Here is a 22,014-nt window from a genome sequence, read left to right as displayed (position 1 = left end):
ACGTCTTGGCGAAGACAACAAGCCCAGCAACGGCCGGAGAGAGCGACCCCTGGATGGAGGAGAGGTTCGCCTGATCCTGCCCTGTCCAGACACGGTGAGCCGGATTATAGACCGGACCGTGCACGCTGTCAACCAGCGCAGGAGGGCAAGGGAGAGAGCCGTCAACATAGCCAAGCAGATAGTGACTCCCAAGAAGCGGAAGAACCTGCGCGCGCCAGAAGATGTAATTGTCCGACGACAACTTGATGGTGATGAGATGGCCGAAGTGAAACGGCGGCGGCGGCTGCGATCCCATCGAGGAGACTGGCTGAGGTGAGACCACCGTGGAGACAGTCAGAGGGGCAGCCGGCGCGGTGACAGAGGGCGCGATGGCCGCGGTTGACGCCGCGAAGCCTGCCAGCGCGACGTCCTCCGCCACCAGCGGCGCAGTGGCCGAGGGCGCGACAGCCGCGGTTGACGGGGCGGCGGCGGTGTGGGCCACAAGCGTCTGCCCGGGCGAAGTAGCAGCCGGCGGGAGCGCGAAAAGGGAGCCGACGCTCCATGTCCCGATCGGCGCCTGAAGGGAGGCGGCATCCAGCGGCCTCGAGAGAAGTGCCGTGAGGGAGGCCGGCAGAAAACCGGTGGCGGTGGAGCCGGACGCAGCGGCGGACGTCATAGCAGTCGGGCGACGGCGATGGCGGGCGCGGCGGCGGCGGCGGCGGCGGCGGTTTAGAGTTTTTAGGCGGAAGCGGACGTAACCTAGTGTGATACCATGTAAGACAATAGGCTTTGGGGGGAACCGGCACAACCCTCTAGGGGTGGCCTATCACATATATATATATATAATGAGGTGGTATACAATGTTACAATATACACATGTAAATACAGTCTAAGAGTGAGTGGATTGCGGTGCGGTGCTTCGTACAGAGCACCTAGACGCTCTACGGACAAGATGACGAGAGCGTCCCGTGACTCCAGTAGGAGACGTGATTTCTCGCGAAATTTTTATGCAGAAGAAACAAAACACTTCTTACGGGATTTCTTCTTGGCTTTTAAATCATACTCCCTCTGTTCCAAATTACTCGTCGCTGAAATGAATGTATCTAAAACTAAAATACATCTAGATACATTCATACGTGTGACAAATAATTCAGAACGGAGGGAGTAGTTTTTTCCATAATAAGATGAAAGAAATGAGGAAGGTCTTGAAGGGATGGAATTTGAATTTTGAAGCAAATTTGAGGAAACGAAAAAGAAGTTGGGTGAAGAAATAGACAGACTTGATAAAAAAGAAGAGGAAGGGATTTTGATGGGATTAGAGAGAGAGAGAGAGAGTATAAAAAAATCTGCCAAACTAGTTTAAAAAAATCCTAAAAGAAGAGGAATTGAAATGGATGCAAAGATCTCATGATACTGCCCAGTTTTTTTGGACGATTCTCCCAGAATCGCCCCCCTTCCCAGCTTTTCCCAGAATCGTCACTTCATATTTTTTTTACAATCCTATCTAGTTAAGGTCTAATTAGCTAGGATTGTAAAAAAAATATGAAGTGGTGATTCTGGGAGAAGCTGGGGAGAGGGGCGATTCTGGGAGAATCGCCCAAAAGAACTGGCCCTTTGTTTGAGGGAGATTCTAATACAAGATACTATCATGTTAAGGCAAATGGGAGGTTTAGGAAAAGTAGAATTGTTAAGTTGATATAAGATGAAGGGGTGATTGAAGGGCAACAGAATCTAAAGGAGTGTATTACTAAGTTCTATAAAGACCTTTTTAGTGAACCTGAGATTAAAACTCTAATAATTGACTCTAGTGGTGTTGAAACACTCACTGAGGAAGAGAGAGAATTTCTCATCAAGAAATTTACAATGGAGGAAATGAAGAATGCAATATTTGGAATGGAGAAAAACAAAGTCCGGGCCCGGATGGTTTTAACATTGAATTTTATCAACACTATTGGGACCTAGTCAAAGATGATTTATTTGCGATGTTGGAGGAATTTTATGAACATGATTTAGACCTAGACAGGTTAAATTATGGAATAATCTCCCTCATACCAAAAGGAAGTGATGCAGATAGAACTAAGAAGTACAGACTCATATGTTTGCTAAATGTGATATTTAAAAATTTCACTAAAATTTTGGTGAGTAGACTTATAAAGTGTTGGGGAACGTTGCAGAAAATTAAAATTTTTCCTACGGTTTCACCAAGATCCATCTATGAGTTCATCTAAGCAACGAGTCAAGGGAGAGAGTTTGCATCTACATACCACTTGTAGATCACGAGCGGAAGCTTGCCAAGGGGATGGTGATGATGGAGTCGTACTCAAACGTGATTCGGATCACCGATGTCCTAGTGCTGAACGGACAACACCTCCGTGTTCAACACACGTACGAGACGGGAGACGTCTCCTCCGTCTTGATCCAGCAAGGAGGAAGGAGAGGTTGAGGAAGGCAGCTCCAACGGCAGCACGACGGCGTGGTGCAGTTGGTGCGGCAGTATTCCGACAGGGCTTCGCCAAGCACGTACGGAGGAGGAGAGGTGTTGGGGAGGGGAGGGGCTGCGCCTTGAGTTGTGGTGTGTTGCAGCCCTCCCCTCACCCCTCTATATATAGGGGAAGGGGCAAGGGGGGCCGGCCCTCTAGGGAAAACCCTAGGGGGGCGGCGGCCAAGGGGTGGGGGGCTTGCCCCCCAAGCAAGGGGGGTGCGCCCCCTTTAGGGTTTCCCCCCCCCAACCCTAGGCGCATGGGCCCAAGGGGGGGCGCGCCAAGCCCACTAGGGGCTGGCTGCTATCCCTACGCAGCCCAAGTGGCCCCCCGGGAGGGGTGGTCCCTCCCGGTGGACCCCCGGAACCTTTCCGGTGGTCCCGGTACAATACCGGTATGACCCCGAAACTTTCCGGTGCCCGTTTAACAACTTCCCATATATAAAACTTTACCTCCGGACCATTCGGGAACTCCTCATGACGTCCGGGATCTCATCCGGGACTCCGAACAACATTCGGTAATCACATACTTGTCTTCCTGATAACCCTAGCGTCACCGAACCTTAAGTGTGTAGACCCTACGGGTTCGGGAGACATGCAGACATGACCGAGACTCTCCGGTCAATAACCAACAGCGGGATCTGGATACCCATGTTGGCTCCCACATGCTCCTCGATGAAGTCATCGGATGAACCACGATGTCGAGGATTCGATCAAACCCCGTATACAATTCCCTTTGTCAATCGGTACGTTACTTGCCCGAGACTCGATCGTCGGTATCCCAATACCTTGTTCAGTCTCGTTACCGGCAAGTCACTTTACTCGTACCATAATGCATGATCCCGTGGCCAACACCTTGGTCACCTTGAGCTCATTATGATGATGCATTACCAAGTGGGCCCAGAGATACCTCTCCGTCATACGGAGTGACAAATCCCAGTCTCAATCCGTGTCAACCCAATAGACACTTTCGGAGATACCTGTAGTGCACCTTTATAGTCACCCAGTTACGTTGTGACGTTTGATACACCCAAAGCATTCCTACGGTATCCAGGAGTTACACGATCTCATGGTCGAAGGAAGAGATACTTGACATTGGAAAAGCTCTAGCAAACGAACTAACCGACCTTTGTGCTATGCTTAGGATTGGGTCTTGTCCATCACATCATTCTCCTAATGATGTGATCCCGTTATCAACGACATCCAATGTCCATAGCCAGGAAACCATGACTATCTGTTGATCACAACGAGCTAGTCAACTAGAGGCTTACTAGAGACATATTGTGGTCTATGTATTCACACGTGTATTACGATTTTCGGATAATACAGTTATAGCATGAATAAAAGACTATTATCATGAACAAAGAAATATAATAATAACACTTTTATTATTGCCTCTAGGGCATATTTCCAACAGTCTCCCACTTGCACTAGAGTCACTAATCTAGTTACATTGTGATGAATCGAACACCCATAGAGTTCTGGTGTTGATCATGTTTTGCTCGCGAGAGAGGTTTAGTCAACGGATCTGCGACATTCAGATCCGTATGTACTTTGCAAATTTCTATGTCTCCATCTTGAACATTTTCACGGATGAAGTTGAAACGACGCTTGATGTGCCTGGTCTTCTTGTGAAACCTGGGCTCCTTGGCAAGGGCAATAGCTCCAGTGTTGTCACAGAAGAGTTTGATTGGCCCCGACGCATTGGGTATGACTCCTAGGTCGGTGATGAACTCCTTCACCCAAATAGCTTCATGCGCTGCCTCCGAGGCTGCCATGTACTCCGCTTCACATGTAGACCCCGCCACGACGCTCTGCTTGCAGCTGCACCAGCTTACTGCTCCACCATTCAACATATACACGTATCCGGTTTGTGACTTAGAGTCATCCAGATCTGTGTCGAAGCTAGCGTCGACGTAACCCTTTACGACGAGCTCTTCGTCACCTCCATAAACGAGAAACATGTCCTTTGTCCTTTTCAGGTACTTCAGGATATTCTTGACCGATGTCCAGTGTTCCTTGCCGGGATTACTCTGGTATCTTGCTACCAAACTTACGGCAAGGTTTACATCAGGTCTGGTACACATCATGGCATACATAATAGATCCTATGGCTGAAGCATAGGGGATGACACTCATCTCTTCTTTATCTTTTGTCGTGGTCGGTGACTGAGCTGGGCTCAATCTCACACCTTGTAACATAGGCAAGAACCCTTTCTTGGACTCAACCATTTTGAACTTTTTCAAAATCTTATCAAGGTATGTGCTTTGTGAAAGACCTATGAGGCGTCTCGATCTATCTCTATAGATCTTGATGCCTAATATATAAGCAGCTTCTCCAAGGTCCTTCATTGAAAAACATTTGTTCAAGTAGGCCTTAATGCTGTCCAGAAATTCTATATTATTTCCCATCAAGAGTATGTCATCCACATATAATATGAGAAATGCTACAGAGCTCCCACTCACTTTCTTGTAAACGCAGGCTTCTCCATAAGTCTGCATAAACCCAAACGCTTTGATCATCTCATCAAAGCGAATATTCCAACTCTGAGATGCTTGCACCAGCCCATAAATGGATCGCTGGAGCTTGCATACTTTGTTAGCGTTCTTAGGATCGACAAAACCTTCCGGCTGCATCATATACAGCTCTTCCTTAAGATGCCCGTTAAGGAATGCCGTTTTGACGTCCATCTGCCATATCTCATAATCATAGTATGCGGCAATTGCTAACATGATTCGGACGGACTTAAGCTTCGCTACGGGAGAGAATGTCTCGTCGTAGTCAATCCCTTGAACTTGTCGATAACCCTTAGCGACAAGTCCAGCTTTATAGATGGTGACATTACCATCCGCGTCCGTCTTCTTCTTAAAGATCCATTTGTTTTCTATCGCTCGCCGATCATCGGGCAAGTCAGTCAAAGTCCATACTTTGTTTTCATACATGGATTCTATCTCGGATTTCATGGCTTCTAGCCATTTGTTGGAATCTGGGCCTGCCATCGCTTCTTCATAGTTCGAAGGTTCACCGTTGTCTAACAACATGATTTCCAAGACAGGGTTGCCGTACCACTCTGGTGCGGAACGTGTCCTTGTGGACCTACAAAGTTCAGTAGCAACTTGATCTAAAGTACCTTGATCATCATCATTGGTTTCCTCTTCAGTTGGTGTGGGCATCACAGGAACATTTTCCTGAGCTGCACCACTTTCCCGTTCGAGAGGTAGTACTTCATTGAGTTCTACTTTCCTCCCACTTACTTCTTTCGAGAGAAACTCTTTTTCCAGAAAGCATCCGTTTTTGGCAACAAAGATTTGCCTTCAGATCTTAAGTAGAAGGTATACCCTACTGTTTCCTTAGGGTATCCTATGAAGACGCATTTTTCCGACTTGGGTTCGAGCTTTTCAGGTTGAAGTTTCTTGACATAAGCATCGCATCCCCAAACTTTTAGAAACGACAGCTTAGGTTTCTTCCCAAACCATAATTCATACGGTGTCGTCTCAACGGATTTAGACGGTGCCCTATTTAAAGTGAATGTAGCTGTCTCTAGAGCGTATCCCCAAAATGATAGCGGTAAATCGGTAAGAGACATCATAGACCGCACCATATCCAATAGAGTGCGATTACGATGTTCGGACACACCGTTTCGCTGAGGTGTTCCAGGCGGCGTGAGTTGTGAAACGATTCCACATTTCCTTAAGTGTGTGCCAAATTCGTGACTTAAATATTCTCCTCCACGATCTGATCGTAGGAACTTTATCTTTCGGTCACGTTGATTCTCCACCTCATTCTGAAATTCCTTGAACTTTTCAAAGGTCTCAGACTTGTGTTTCATTAAGTAGACATACCCATATCTACTTAAGTCATCAGTGAGAGTGAGAACATAACGATATCCTCCGCGAGCCTCAACGCTCATTGGACCGCACACATCGGTATGTATGATTTCCAACAAGTTGGTTGCTCGCTCCATTGTTCTGGAGAACGGAGTCTTGGTCATTTTTCCCATGAGGCATGGTTCGCATGTGTCAAATGATTCATAATCAAGAGACTCTAAAAGTCCATCAGCATGGAGCTTCTTCATGCGCTTCACACCAATGTGACCAAGGCGGCAGTGCCACAAGTATGTGGGACTATCGTTATCAACTTTACATCTTTTGGCATCTACACTATGAACATGTGTAATATTACGCTCGAGATTCATTAAGAATAAACCATTGACCATCGGAGCATGACCATAATACATATCTCTCATATAAATCGAACAACCATTATTCTCAGACTTAAATGAGTAGCCATCTCGTATTAAACGAGATCCAGATACAATGTTCATGCTCAAACTTGGCACTAAATAACAATTATTAAGGTTCAAAACTAATCCCGTAGGTAAATGTAGAGGCAGCGTGCCGACGGCGATCACATCGACTCTGGAACCATTCCCGACGCGCATCGTCACCTCGTCCTTCGCCAGTCTCCGTTTATTCCGCAGCTCCTGCTGTGAGTTACAAATATGAGCAACGGCACCGGTATCAAATACCCAGGAGTTACTACGAGTACTGGTAAGGTACACATCAATTACATGTATATCAAATATACCTTTGGTGTTGCCGGCCTTCTTATCCGCTAAGTATTTGGGGCAGTTCCGCTTCCAGTGACCCTTCCCCTTGCAATAAAAGCACTCAGTTTCAGGCTTGGGTCCATTCTTTGACTTCTTCCCGGCAACTGGCTTACCGGGCGCGGCAACCTCTTTGCCATCCTTCTTGAAGTTCTTCTTACCCTTGCCCTTCTTGAACTTAGTGGTCTTATTGACCATCAACACTTGATGTTCTTTCTTGATTTCAACCTCTGCTGACTTCAGCATAGAAAATACTTCAGGAATGGTCTTTACCATCCCCTGCATATTGTAGTTCATCACAAAGCTCTTGTAGTTTGGTGGGAGCGACTGAAGGATTCTGTCAATGACTGCCTCATCAGGGAGGTTAATATTCAGCTAGGTCATACGGTTGTGCAACCCAGACATCTTGAGTATGTGCTCACTGACAGAACTATTTTCCTCCATCTTACAACTATAGAACTTGTCGGAGATGTCATATCTCTCGACCCGGGCGTGAGCTTGAAAAACTAGTTTCAGCTCTTCGAACATCTCATATGCTCCGTGATGCTCAAAACGCTTTTGGAGCCCCGGTTCTAAGCTGTAAAGCATGCCGCACTGAACGAGGGAGTAATCATCAGCACGAGACTGCCAAGCATTAATAATGTCTTGGTTCTCTGGGACGGGAGTGTCACCTAGCGGTCCTTCTAGGACATATTGTTTCCTGGCAGCTATGAGGATGATCCTCAGGTTCCGGACCCAGTCCGTATAGTTGCTGCCATCATCTTTCAGCTTGGTTTTCTCTAGGAACGCGTTGAAGTTCATGTTGACATGAGCGTTGGCCATTTGATCTACAAGACATATTTGCAAAGGTTTTAGACTAAGTTCATGATAATTAAGTTCTAATCAAATTCTGTACTCCCACTTAGATTAGACATCCCTCTAGTCATCTAAGTGTTACACGATCCGAGTCGACTAGCCCGTGTCTGATCATCACGTGAGACGGACTAGTCATCGTCGGTGAACATCTTCATGTTGATCGTATCTTCCATACGACTCGTGTTTGACCTTTCGGTCTCCGTGTTCCAAGGCCATGTCTGCACATGCTAGGCTCGTCAAGTTAACCCTAAGTGTTTTCGCTGTGTAAAACTGTCTTACACCCGTTGTATGTCAACGTAAGAATCCATCACACCCGATCATCACGTGGTGCTTAGAAGCGATGAACTGTAGCAACGGTGCACAGTTAGGGGAGAACACTTCTTGAAATTTTGTAAGGGATCATCTTATTTACTACCGTCGTCCTAAGTAAACAAGATGCATAAAACATAATAAACATCACATGCAATTATATAAAGTAGTGACATGATATGGCCAATATCATATAGCTCCTTTGATCTCCATCTTCGGGGCTCCATGATCATCTTGTCACCGGCATGACACCATGATCTCCATCATCATGATCTCCATCATCGTGTCTTCATGAAGTTGTCACGCCAACGACTACTTCTACTTCTATGACTAACGCGTTTAGCAATAAAGTAAAGTAAGTTACATGGTGTTCTTCAATGACACGCAGGTCATACAAAAATAAAGACAACTCCTATGGCTCCTGCCGGTTGTCATACTCATCGACATGCAAGTCGTGAATCCTATTACAAGAACATGATCTCATACATCACAATTCATCATTCATCACAACTTCTGGCCATATCACATAACATGATCAATCGCTGCAAAAACAAGTTAGACGTCCTCTAATTGTTGTTGCATCTTTTACATGGCTGCAATTGGGTTCTAGCAAGAACGTTTTCTTACCTACGAATAACCACAACGTGATTTTGTCAACTTCTATTTACCCTTCATAAGGGCCCTTTTCATCGAATCCGCTCCAACTAAAGTGGGAGAGACAGACACCCGCCAGCCACCTTATGCAACTAGTGCATGTTAATCGGTGGAACCGGTCTCACGTAAGCGTACGTGTAAGGTTGGTCCGGGCCGCTTCATCCCACAATGCCGCTGAAGCAAGAAAAGACTAGTAGAGGCAAGCAAGTTGACAAGATCCACGCCCACAACAAAATTGTGTTCTACTCGTGCAAAGAGAACTACGCATAGACCTAGCTCATGATGCCACTGTTGGGGAACGTTGCAGAAAATTAAAATTTTTCCTACGGTTTCACCAAGATCCATCTATGAGTTCATCTAAGCAACGAGTCAAGGGAGAGAGTTTGCATCTACATACCACTTGTAGATCACGAGCGGAAGCTTGCCAAGGGGATGGTGATGATGGAGTCGTACTCGAACGTGATTCGGATCACCGATGTCCTAGTGCTGAACGGACAGCACCTCCGCGTTCAACACACGTACGGGACGGGAGACGTCTCCTCTGTCTTGATCCATCAAGGAGGAAGGAGAGGTTAAGGAAGGCAGCTCCAACGGCAGCACGACGGCGTGGTGCAGTTGGTGCGGCAGTGTTCCGACAGGGCTTCGCCAAGCACGTACGGAGGAGGAGAGGTGTTGGGGAGGGGAGGGGCTGCGCCTTGAGTTGTGGTGTGTTGCAGCCCTCCCCTCACCCCTCTATATATAGGGGAAGGGGCAAGGGGGTCCAGCCCTCTAGGGAAAACCCTAGGGGGGGCGGCGGCCAAGGGGTGGGGGGCTTGCCCCCCAAGCAAGGGGGGTGCGCCCCCTTTAGGGTTTCCCCCCCAACCCTAGGCGCATGGGCCCAAGGGGGGGGGGCGCCAAGCCCACTAGGGGCTGGCTGCTATCCATACGTAGCCCAAGTGGCCCCCGGGAGGGGTGGTCCCTCCCGGTGGACCCCCGGAACCTTTCCGGTGGTCCCGGTACAATACCGGTATGACCCCGAAACTTTTCGGTGCTCGTTCAACAACTTCCCATATATAAAACTTTACCTCCGGACCATTCCGGAACTCCTCGTGACGTCCGGGATCTCATCCGGGACTCCGAACAACATTCGGTAATCACATACTTGTCTTCCTGATAACCCTAGCATCACCGAACCTTAAGTGTGTAGACCCTACGGGTTCGGGAGACATGCAGACATGACCGAGACTCTCTGGTCAATAACCAACAGCGGGATCTGGATACCCATGTTGGCTCCCACATGCTCCTCGATGAAGTCATCGGATGAACCACGATGTCGAGGATTCGATCAAACCCCATATACAATTCCCTTTGTCAATCGGTACGTTACTTGCCCGAGACTCGATCGTCGGTATCCCAATACCTTGTTCAGTCTCGTTACCGGCAAGTCACTTTACTCGTACTGTAATGCATGATCCCGTGGCCAACACCTTGGTCACCTTGAGCTCATTATGATGATGCATTACCGAGTGGGCCCAGAGATACCTCTCCGTCATACGGAGTGACAAATCCCAGTCTCGATCTGTGTCAACCCAATAGACACTTTCGGAGATACCTGTAGTGCACCTTTATAGTCACCCATTTACGTTGTGATGTTTGATACACCCAAAGCATTCCTACGGTATCCAGGAGTTACACGATCTCATGGTCGAAGGAAGAGATACTTGACATTGGAAAAGCTCTAGCAAACGAACTAACCGACAATTGTGCTATGCTTAGGATTGGGTCTTGTCCATCACATCATTCTCCTAATGATGTGATCCCGTTATCAACGACATCCAATGTCCATAGCCAGGAAACCATGACTATCTGTTGATCACAACGAGCTAGTCAACTAGAGGCTTACTAGGGACATATTGTGGTCTATGTATTCACACGTGTATTACGATTTCCGGATAATACAGTTATATCATGAATAAAAGACTATTATCATGAACAAAGAAATATAATAATAACACTTTTATTATTGCCTCTAGGGCATATTTCCAACATAAAGGTGATATCTAGGATGATTAGGGCATCTCAAACTGCCTTTATCGAAGGGAGATATATTTTGGAGGGGGTGCTGGTGTTGCACGAAACCTTGAATTCTATGCACAAAGCCAAAAAGTCAGGGGTCCTCTTTAAAATTGATTTTGAAAAGGCCTTTGACAAGGTTAAATGGCCTTTTCTATTTCATACACTTAAGATGAAAAAATTCTGTGATAAAATGATCAATTGGATAATGAAGACAGTGACTGGGGGGAGAGTATATGTTAAGGTAAATGGAGAAGTGGGTCCATTTTTTAAAACTTACCAAGGTTTAAGGCAGGGGGGCTCAATGTCTCCTTTGCTTTTTGATACAACAATTGATATTTTGGCAGTATTGTTTGATAGAGTTGTGGATAAAAATATAATTAGGGGACTTGCTAAGAATCATAAGGAAAATGACGTGTCTATTTTGCAATGTGCAGATGACACTATCATTTATTCCAAGATGATTTGGAACAAGCCAAAAATGTCAAGAAAATTCTAAACCAGCTTGAGATTATGTCCGGATTAAAAATTAACTTTCATAAGAGTGAAGTGATCGGCATTGGGATGAATGAGGACAGAGTTAAATTTTTTGAAGAAATTCTAACATGCAAGAAAGGTGCTTTGCCTTTCAAATATCTCGGGATACCTATAGATGAAAAAAGATTGAAGGGAAGTGATTGGAACCCATCCATTAACAAAATGGACAAGAAAATGGGGACTTGGTTAGGTAGACTATTAAATATTTCTGGCAGAACCACCTTGATAAATTCTTCCCTGATCAGTCTAGTACTTTTTATGCTTTCCTTTTATGAAGTCCCAAAAGGAATAAAGATAAAAATGGTCAGACCTAGGGCAAATTTTCTATGGAGTGGAGAGAAAAACAAACATATCATTTGGTGGCATGGGAAAAAGTTTGTAGACCTAACACCCTGGGAGGCCTGGGGATTTTAGATTTAGAAGTGATGAACATTGCCCTGCTTTCAATGTGGCTTTGGAAACTTTTCAATGAAAAAGGTTTGTGGGAAAATTATATTGGGAGAAACACTTTGGGGGGGGTCCAAAAGAAGCAAGGGGATTCACACTTTTGGCAAGGAGTGTTGAATTGTAAAATACTTTTCTTGTCCCGTTGTAAATTTAAAGGGGGAAATGGGGGAGAACTAGATTCTGGGAAGATAACTAGTCAGGACCTAGTAGTCTGGTAGTAATCTTTCCAGATTTGTATAACATCTCCCTTTGTCACAATGTTACTGTCTCGGCTGTCTTCTCCTCTAGACTCACTGGATTAAAATTCCGTAGAGTGTTAACAAGGGAAAAAGTGATACAGTGGCAGACGTTATTGGAGATATGTAAAGGAACCATTTTAAATAAAGATGATGATAAACTCTCCTGGATACTTGAGGTATCAAGAGAATATAGTGTCAAATCCTTTTACTCTATGTTGCAATTTGGAGATAAATGTCCAAAAAGGTTCTTATGGAAAGTTAAAATACCACCTAGAATCGAAACTTTCATTTGATTAGTTACTAAAAGAAGTATACTAACCAGAGATGTTCTGTTTTACAGAGGAGGAAAATGTGAGAAATGGTGCTTGTTCTGTGGAAACAAGGAGACCATTTATCATCTTTTTTTCGAATGCTCTCTGGCTAGATACATGTGGAGTGTTGTGAGTCATATCACAGGAGTACAGTGCAACTTTTACAGCATGGATGCATGTTATACTTGGTTGGGAGGTTTTAGATCTGACAAGAAGAAGTTTATTTTCGTTGGAGTGGCAACTTTAATCTGGAGTATTTGGAAAACTAGGAATTTAGCTTGTTACCAACATATTTGGCCTGCTGATCCTAGTGTGTGATGTTCAAGATGGCACATTGGATTAATGACTGCAGTATTTTGCAGGTGAAGGAGGAAAAAAAAGGTGGAACTACAACAGGGCGCAAAGCTGCTGGAATGAGTCACCGGTGAGATCTTCCAAGCACGAAGAGGACGGTCATCTTGGATTCCAATGATTGAAGGCTGAGCAAGAGTGGATTATGAAGTACCGTTGAAGAGGAAAAGCCTACCCTGTAATATCTGAGGATATGGTGTCATAGGTTTTAATTCCTCGGTTTGTTCCATCTCATCTAGTCTATGTCCTGATTGAGAACAGACTAGTGAGATTTTGTTTTTTTGGAGAGTCGAGAGGATGTTGAACTAAGATGAGTGTTTTGGCTGTAATAACAATGATATATGGTTTTGTTAATGAAATCGCGGGTGATCCTGTTTACAAAAAAAGGAGCAAATCATTATTCTAGGCGCTTGAATCAACATTTTTTTACGGGTAAAGAACTTTATTCCTCAGGTAATAGACATATCATGTACAATGAGATGAGAAATAAAGTTCGGAATTGAGCTATCCCAAACCTTAGACGATCTATTACTAAAGGAGTATTTTGCTAAGCTACCTGCTACACTGTTGGCTTCGCGGAAACAATTGATCACGTCCACCTTTGTTAGGCCTGCAATAAGAGCTTTACATTCAGAAAACACAGCTGCATCTGGGCCTAAATAAACATCTTGATTGATTGCTTCAACAATGTTGGAGCTATCCGATTCGATTTTCACCAAATTGCAGCCAATGTTGCCAGCCAAGTAAAATCCATTCCGGATCACCGCCATCTCCATCACTCCTGCACTTATGACATGCGGCATAAACCACACAGCTGCAGCTACAAACTCCCCATGGTCATCGCGAGCTAGCCCTAGTTGGGTCCAGACCTCCAACGCTCGCTTGCAAGTGAATAGGCAGTGCTGTGAATCTTCAAACCCAATATGACAGTTTGGGCATTGTGTAGAAGTTGGGATATGTGTACCAGCTAGTGCTACTAGACACGGTAGTACCTCACGAAGCACTTTCACACAAAGAGTTTAACCTTCCCTGGTATCTTAAGGCTACAAATATTTTTCCACGAGTCACATTCTTGGTAACTACTTGTTCCATTACCGTGGTTCCAATGGTGTCCAAATTGGAGTTCAAATTCAACAATATATGTTGATCGTACCAAGAAAGTACCAGAACGACTGTGATGCCAAGCTACAAAATCATCCATCACTTCCACCGAAGTGGTATTTGTAATATTCTGTGAACATCGACGGGTGAGAACACAGAACGTTAAGAGCTTAATCCCATTGGGCAGTGTGTGGATCAGTCAATTCTTCTACTTTCCCTAACATATTTGTTCCTCTTGGTGTGCTGACCTTCCTAGATTCACTAGGTTGGAATCCAATGATCGTCCCAGATATTAATCTGTGATTCAATGCCCACCCCCCAAATGCATCCCCTTTTGAATGTCTGTATGCCTGCGCTAATACTTTGCCATGTAAAAAAAGAACCCTTCTTAGGGACTGCATTGAGTATATCTCCATCTGGGTAGCATTTTGCACTAAGAACTTTTGCACACAAAGAGTCTAGATTCTGGAGTAGTCGCCAACATTGTTTTGCTAGTAAAGCAAGGTTAAAACTGTGTAGGTCTCTAAACCCCAAGCCTCCATTCCTTTTTGGGTGCACAATTTTCACCACGCAAACCAGTGCATTTTCTTTTTCTCCTCACTATCTCCCCACCAAAAACCTTCAATCTCATCGGTTATCGTTTTGCATATCCCTTTAGGCAATTTGAAAACAGGCATAGTATATGAGGGGATTGCTTGAGCCACTGCCTTTATTAAGATTTATTTTCCTTGGATGGATAAGACCTTCTCCTTCCAACCTTTCAGTCTTTGACAAATTTGATCAATTTGATGGTGAAAACAATCACTTCTATCCACTCCCACAATAGTGGGGAGGCAAATATATTTATCTGACAATGCTTCAATCATGATATCAACACTCCTGCAGGCATGTTCCCTGGGATTGACATTTGCGATAGGACTAAAAAATATGCTTAATTTTGCCATACTCACAAGTTGTCCAGAGCTTGCACAATAAGAATCCAACACTCTCTTCAAAGTGTTTGCATTCTGAATAGTCGCTTTCATAAGGATCAATGAGTCATCTATAAAAAGAAGGTGAGATATAGATGGAGCATTTCTACAAACACGGATACCTTCTAGTGCACCCACTTCCTCTTCATGAGCCAACAAACTAGACAGTCCTTCAGAACAAAGCAGAAAAAGATAGGGAGACAAGGGGTCACCCTGCCTTAGACCTCTCGTGGGTAAAAACTCATCAGCTTCTGTGCCATTAAATCTTACTCTGTAATTCACCGATGATACATATGCCATAACCATCTCAAACCAGTAAGTATGAAAGCCAAGCTTCAACATAATTTGCTCCAGGAAATTTCATTCAACCCGATGATATGCCTTTAACATGTCGAGTTTAACTGCACAATACCCATTAGACCCATGGATTTTCTTCTTTATTGCATGAAAATATTCATGTGCCACCAACACATTATCTGTAATTAGTATGCCTGGCACAAAGGCACTCTGGGTTGGAGCGATAACTTCAGGACATATTTTCTTGAGCCTATTAGCTATCATTTTGGAATAATTTTATAGATCACATTGCACAAGTTAATAGTCCGGTACTGGGTAATTACCTTTGGACTTTCCACCTTAGGGATCAACACAATATTATTCTGATTCCACCCTTCAGGTATTCTCCGCTTGTTTATTGCTCCAAAACCTCATCTGTTAATTGATCGCCAAGGATGTGCCCGCCGTTGGGCCAACTCATTCTCGCGCGCTTCAGGCGAGCGCTCGGAGAGGCTCATGCCAAGAGTATCCATAAATCGGACTACTCAAATTGATTAGGCGAACACAAAACCACTGACCACACTTGAGAGTTGACTGAACCGGACCCCTCAAAGCTTCGTCAAACGTCCGGGCTTTCCAGCACTCCTCATACTTAACCCATATATAAGGGCAATATGAGGAGTACCCGGGCGTGTTCGGTTAGTGGTTCAGCATGTGCCACATAGAATTTGACACACCGCAGACCACCTTTTTTCTTTCTTTGCTCTTTCTACTCTTTCTCTTTTCATCCCCACCAATCACACGCATGTGACCGAATATATAGGGAAAAATGGATCATGGTTATGTGCACGGACAAACAGGGACTCAAACAGACACGTGTAGACAACGACAAGGCACATCCGTGAATGTTTGAGAGGTTAAAATTTGTCAAGGCCGGCTGTAGATGCTCTAAGCGAGGTATAGGCATGCCCAAGCTCGGGTTAACAATGCTACAAATTTGTGCGTGAGTACCATCCTCGGGCTGGTCTGGATTTTGTTTCGGCCTAAAAATTGAAGTCCAAACCCAACCCAAAATAGCAGATGGGGGTTGCAAAACCGCGACGTCTATATCTCACCCATCGGAAGTTCCATTGTACACTCGTCTTAAGCAATTTTTGCATCACTTTATAACTAGGATGACCGAGTTCTTCTCCTCCCTATCCGCTTGCACGCTAGGGGCTCAGGCACTCTCTCATTTGGGAGCTCGTCCTTCCGCGCGTGGGGGGGGGGGGGGGGGGGGGGGGGGAGCTACAGTTAGTCCAGTTTTCCTCTGGTTTTTTCGCGTTCTTCCTTTTTTTACATTTGTTTTCTTTGCATTCTCGCCAGTTTTCTTTGTTTTTCATAGTTCTCTCTGTTTTTATTTTTTTCTATGATTTCTCCCATGTATTTGTTTCTTTTTCTCCTTTTCCTTTTCCTTTCCCTTTCCTTTGGGGGTTTTATTTATTTTCTGGTTTTCTTTTTCAAGGTATTTTTGTTTTTCATTTTTTTCTTGTGTTTCTCTCGTCTTTTGCTTTTCTTTCTCCGTTTCCTTCACTTTTCTTTGTTTTTCTTTTCTGGTTTTTGATGGTTTCCTTCTTTTCCAGTCGTACATTTTTCATATACATCAGGAACATTTTTAGTATATATATTTAATATTTTATAAATATATGACTACTATTTTTGAAAACTTATTTTTACGTCTTCATAGGAGTTGTAAAGAAAATGTTCACATCAGGAACATTTTTATGTATAAATTTAACATTTTGTAAATACATGCTTAACATTTTTGAACATACAATATCTAATTTGTCCATAAACATTGTACATTTTTATAGATTAGGAATATTTTTGATATATGTGTTTAATATTTTCCAAATACATAATTAACAGTTTTATAAATTTATATATATTTTATCCCTACTTGTCTATAAACATTGTAGAATTTTTGTATACATCAGGATCATTTCATGTATATACATCTTTTACATTTCCTTAATAAATGATTAGCATTTTTAAACATATTTTATAGCTACTTTTTCCAAGCACACTGAAGATTTTTTGTATACAGCAAGAACATTTTTCATATACACATTTAACATTTTCTAAATACATAATTAATTTTTTCTAAAACATATATTCTCATATGTTGATTTTTTTTCTAAAAATATTGTGCATTTATTAAACATTTTTAGTGTACATTAGACACAGTTTTCCTATCCACATTTAACATTTTTCAAATGCCTGATTAACATTTTTTGAAAAAAATATGTAAAGTATTTTTTGAAAGAAAATATGTAAAGTATTTTTTGTAATGCACTGCATCCATCCCAAAATCTGTGTCTAATTTAGTTTAACTTTATACTAAAGTTTTATTAAATCAAAGACACTTATTTAGTACTCTTTCTATCCCTAATTACTTGTCGTGGAAATGAATGCATCTATCCATCCATCTCGTTGCAGAAATGAATGTGTCTAGAACTAAAAATATATCGAGATACATCCATTTATGCGACGAGACGGAGGGAGTACAACTTTGTACTGAAGTTTTACTGAATCGAAGACATTTATTTTAGGATGGAGGGCGTATATATTTATATTATTTAAAAGTACAAACAACGTTAAAGAAAAGAAAGCGGAAAACGAAATCAAAAAATGTGAATAAAAAACGTTTGTCGCTAGATTCAGGCGAGCCAGCCATATGTCTCGCTTGCAAAACGAACGTCTACCCGAAAGCTAAGCCCGATCCAGGCCAGCCCGGTCCATGCTCAGGTTTACTTCAGAGGCCTGGGAAGTACTCCCCCGTCCCAAAATTCTTGTGTTAAATTTGTCTAAATACGGATAAACCAAGTCATGTTTTAATATTAGATACATCCGTATCTAAACAAATTTAAGACAAGAATTTTGGGACGGAGGGAGTACTACAGTACTACTAGTCATGGGATGATGTGCTCTGCTCGGGCATGTACTCCAACGAGTGTCTAGGTGCTCCGTACCTAGCACCGCTATCCACTCAACTCTCTCCGTCGCTCGGCGCCGCGCCGCCCGCCGCGAGCAAGAGCACGCCACGACACGCGACGCCCAAGCTGGCACGCACCTTGCCGATGGCCCGATAAGCACGACCGCGCGACGTGGCGACCCGCCTCCCCGGTGGCACGCAGTGCTCCTCCACGTAGCCGCGCCACGGCCCCACGTACAGCGGCGCGCGCGCTACAAATACGGTGCGTCGACCTCCATTCCCAGCACAAGACACACACACAGAGCGAGGTAGCAAGCAGAGTGACAAACCATGGCGATCAGAGCAACCATTCCTCTCCTCTTCCTCCTGGGAACCAGCCTTCTCTTTGCCGCGGCTGTTTCGGCCTCCCGTGACGACGAGGAGGACAGGCGCGGTGGGCACTCGCTGCAGCAGTGCGTGCAGCGGTGCCAGCAGGACCGGCCACGGTACTCGCATGCTCGGTGCGTGCAGGAGTGCAGGGAGGACCAGCAGCAGCACGGGAGGCACGAGCAGGAGGAGCAAGGCCGTGGCCATGGCCGGCACGGCGAAGGGGGGCGTGAGGAGGAGCAGGGCCGTGGCCGTGGCAGGCACGGCCAGGGGGAGCGTGAGGAGGAGGAGGGCCGTGGCCGTGGGCGGCACGGCGAGGGAGAGCGTGAGGAGGAGGAGGGCCGTGGCCGTGGGCGGCACGGCGAGGGGGAGCGTGAGGAGCACGGAAAGCACGAGCAGGGCCGTGGCCGGCGCGGCGAGGGAGAGCGTGATGAGGAGCACGGGGATAGCCGCCGGCCGTACGTGTTCGGCCCGCGCAACTTTCGTAGCATCATCCGGAGCGACCACGGGTTCGTGAAGGCCCTTCGCCCGTTCGACGAAGTGTCCAGGCTCCTCCGAGGCATCAGGAACTACCGCGTCGCCATCATGGAGGTGAACCCGCGCTCGTTCGTCGTGCCGGGACTCACGGACGCGGACGGCGTCGGCTACGTCGCTCAAGGTACCGTCCATCTTGTACACGTATCATGCATCTGCCGATCGATGATAACTAACGTGCGCATGCATGCATGCATGCAGGCGAGGGGGTGCTGACGGTGATCGAGAACGGCGAGAGGCGGTCCTACTCCGTCAGGCAAGGCGATGTCATCGTGGCGCCGGCGGGGTCCATCATGCACCTGGCCAACACCGACGGCCGGAGGAAGCTGGTCATCGCCAAGATCCTCCACACCATCTCCGTGCCCGGCAAGTTCCAGGTAATTAAAAAGTTTGACGCCGCTCGAATTTCTCGAATGGATAACGACGCAATGAATGACTGACACGTGGATATCCCATGCAGTATTTCTCGGCCAAGCCTCTTCTCGCGAGTTTGAGCAAACGCGTGCTGAGAGCGGCTCTCAAGGTACGTACCTACTTACATGCATGCACTAGTCAATCTCTTCTTTCTTTACTCAAAAAAGAAAAACTTGTACTCACATCCATGGACATGGACGTGAACGTGCAGACCTCGGATGAGCAGCTGGACAGGCTGCTGTTCGGCAGGCGCCAAGGCCAGGAGGAGGAGCCCATCTCCATCGTCCGCGCGTCCGAGGAGCAGCTCCGCGAGCTGCGTCGCGAGGCGTCCGAGGGCGGGCAGGGCCACCACTGGCCTCTCCCCCCGTTCCGCGGCGACTCGCGCGACACCTTTAACCTCCTGGAGCAGCGCCCCAAGATCGCCAACCGCCATGGCCGCCTCTTCGAGGCCGACGCCCGGAGCTTCCACGCCCTTGCCCAACACGACGTCCGTGTCGCCGTGGCCAACATCACACCGGTGCGTCACCACGCTTAATTAGTTCACCGGCGGCGGGCTTGATATCTTGATTTGTTACTTGACTGCTGTTTACATGAGTGCATATGTCGATCGACAGGGATCTATGACCGCGCCTTACTTGAACACCCAGTCGTTCAAGCTCGCCGTCGTGCTGGAAGGCGAGGGCGAGGTGCAGATCGTGTGCCCGCACCTTGGCCAGGACAGCGAGCGCGAGCACGAGCACGGCAAGGGCAGGCGGAGCGAGGAAGAAGAGGACGACCAGCGGCAGCAACGCCGACGCGGCTCCGGCTCCGAGTCGGAGGAGGAGCAGGATCAGCAGAGGTACGAGACGGTCCGCGCGCGGGTGTCGCGCGGCTCGGCGTTCGTGGTGCCCCCCGGCCACCCGGTCGTGGAGATCGCCTCGTCCCGCGGCAGCAGCAACCTCCAGGTGGTGTGCTTCGAGATCAACGCCGAGAGGAACGAGAGGGTGTGGCTCGCCGGGAGGAACAACGTGATCGGCAAGCTGGACAACCCCGCGCAGGAGCTCACGTTCGGCAGGCCCGCCAGGGAGGTGCAGGAGGTGTTCCGCGCCAAGGATCAGCAGGACGAGGGCTTCGTCGCCGGACCCGAGCAGCAGGAGCAGGAGCGCGGGGACCGCCGCCGTGGTGACCGCGGCCGCGGCGACGAAGCCGTGGAGGCCTTCCTGAGAATGGCAACCGCCGCGCTCTGAGGCGGCAAGGTCGCTGTCAAGTGAATGTGAGCTGGAGCCCGCGCCGTTTGAGAGCTGGACTTGTGTGGTGTATGTAGTTCGTAAGTACGCGGGAGTAGCATAAATAAGTTGTGGCTCGGGCTCAGCAGTACGATGATGTAAGTTGCCTACCTACCTTCCACCAAGGCATGCATGCCCAACATAAATAAACACAAGGGCATTGCGCCTCTTTTTCAGTATTTTCCTCCACTTTAGTTACATGCAAATCATCTGACAAATGAATTTGTGTCGTGTCTCCCAAAAACCAAAAAAATGTATCTTTTTCTTCCTAGAGAGGCACGGGTTTACTGAGGTATGAATTTGGTTCCGCGAGAGGCATACCAGTGTCTCTTTTGAAAAAGAAAAAATGTCTCTTTCGGAAAAGAAAAAATGCCCTGGTTTATTTTTTTCGTTAAGGAAGTATGTCAAATTTATGAACGGTTCAAGAGATAGAACATTTTGAATAAATTAATCTAAAAAAAACTTTCAGATTATGACAAATGGCGCACATTCAGTGTGCTATTTGTGGCATTCTGAGATGTGGGAGTGAACTTTGCAAAGATTACTTTTTAATTAGTGCTTATGGCGAGAAGTAGCCCTCTCGCGAGATGTGTGCGGGACGAAGCTATATCTCGCTTTTAGCGAGCTGTATGGGAGCATCACCTCAACCGCGAGATGGTTAGGGCAGCTCAGGTTCCTTAGTTTTTCTCCTCTGTTTTTTCATTTATTTTTGGGATAATCGGTTTTATACCCTTAGTTGGGTACCACTTGTCAGGATTGTCCCTATTTTTGTAAAACACGCGGTCTTGCCCAACTCAGTTTGCTTGTCTTGTATTTTTGCCCTTCCGGCACGGCTCCGTCCAGTCAGCGCCGTTTGACCGTAAGCGGCGCTAAATTTAGGACATTTTTGCCCCTGTCGGTGCTACACTTAGTACCCTTTCGTCCATAGTGAGCTCGCACTGAAGAAAACAGAGGAGCGGAGCTGGCGACGCGAGGCCCCACGAGGAAGAAGATGGAGCGGCGCAGCACGGCGAGCTCGGGCTCGTCCATCTACTCGCAGGCGGCCGGTAAGGTAAGTGAACATGAGCTCGTGCGGCTCCTCCACCCCCAATTTGTTCTAGGGTTTCTAGGGTTTGTGAGATTTGGAGGAAATTTTGACCTTCTTCCCTTCCATTTGGTTTAGGTTGATGGGGTCGGGATTGTGCAGCTCGTCTCCGAGTTCTATCTTCCCGATGACACCTACTGTGGATTGGAGTATCGTTCAAAGCATCGTTGCCCTGGTCACGACCTTGTTCCAGCCCGCCGTGTTTCTTGG

The 22,014-nt window shown here is 46.3% G+C and overlaps 1 protein-coding gene across 1 annotated transcript; it reads left to right on the top strand.

Annotated features, from left to right (window-relative positions):
* The first annotated feature begins 18,408 nt into the window (after positions 1-18,408).
* Positions 18,409-20,899, top strand: LOC123090599 (63 kDa globulin-like protein). Its single transcript, XM_044511914.1, has 5 exons — positions 18,409-19,165; positions 19,243-19,418; positions 19,502-19,564; positions 19,667-19,972; positions 20,070-20,899. Exons 1-5 carry the CDS (start codon positions 18,472-18,474, stop codon positions 20,679-20,681), a joined length of 1,851 nt encoding a protein of 616 aa, XP_044367849.1. The 5' UTR covers positions 18,409-18,471; the 3' UTR covers positions 20,682-20,899.
* The last annotated feature ends 1,115 nt before the right edge of the window (positions 20,900-22,014 follow it).

Source organism: Triticum aestivum, chromosome 4B (assembly GCF_018294505.1).
Source record: "Triticum aestivum cultivar Chinese Spring chromosome 4B, IWGSC CS RefSeq v2.1, whole genome shotgun sequence".
Classification (NCBI taxonomy): Eukaryota; Viridiplantae; Streptophyta; class Magnoliopsida; order Poales; family Poaceae; genus Triticum; species Triticum aestivum.
The sequence above is the reverse complement of the archived record's forward strand: the minus strand, read 5'-3'. Positions and strand labels throughout refer to the sequence as shown.

Bases quoted from the DNA above. Each gene is read 5' to 3' on its own strand.
- LOC123090599 (XM_044511914.1), top strand. From the start codon at position 18,472: ATGGCGATCAGAGCAACCATTCCTCTCCTCTTCCTCCTGGGAACCAGC. The intron at 19,419-19,501 runs GTAATTAAAAAG...TATCCCATGCAG, and splicing joins CCGTGCCCGGCAAGTTCCAG to TATTTCTCGGCCAAGCCTCT. The intron at 19,973-20,069 runs GTGCGTCACCAC...GTCGATCGACAG, and splicing joins CCGTGGCCAACATCACACCG to GGATCTATGACCGCGCCTTA.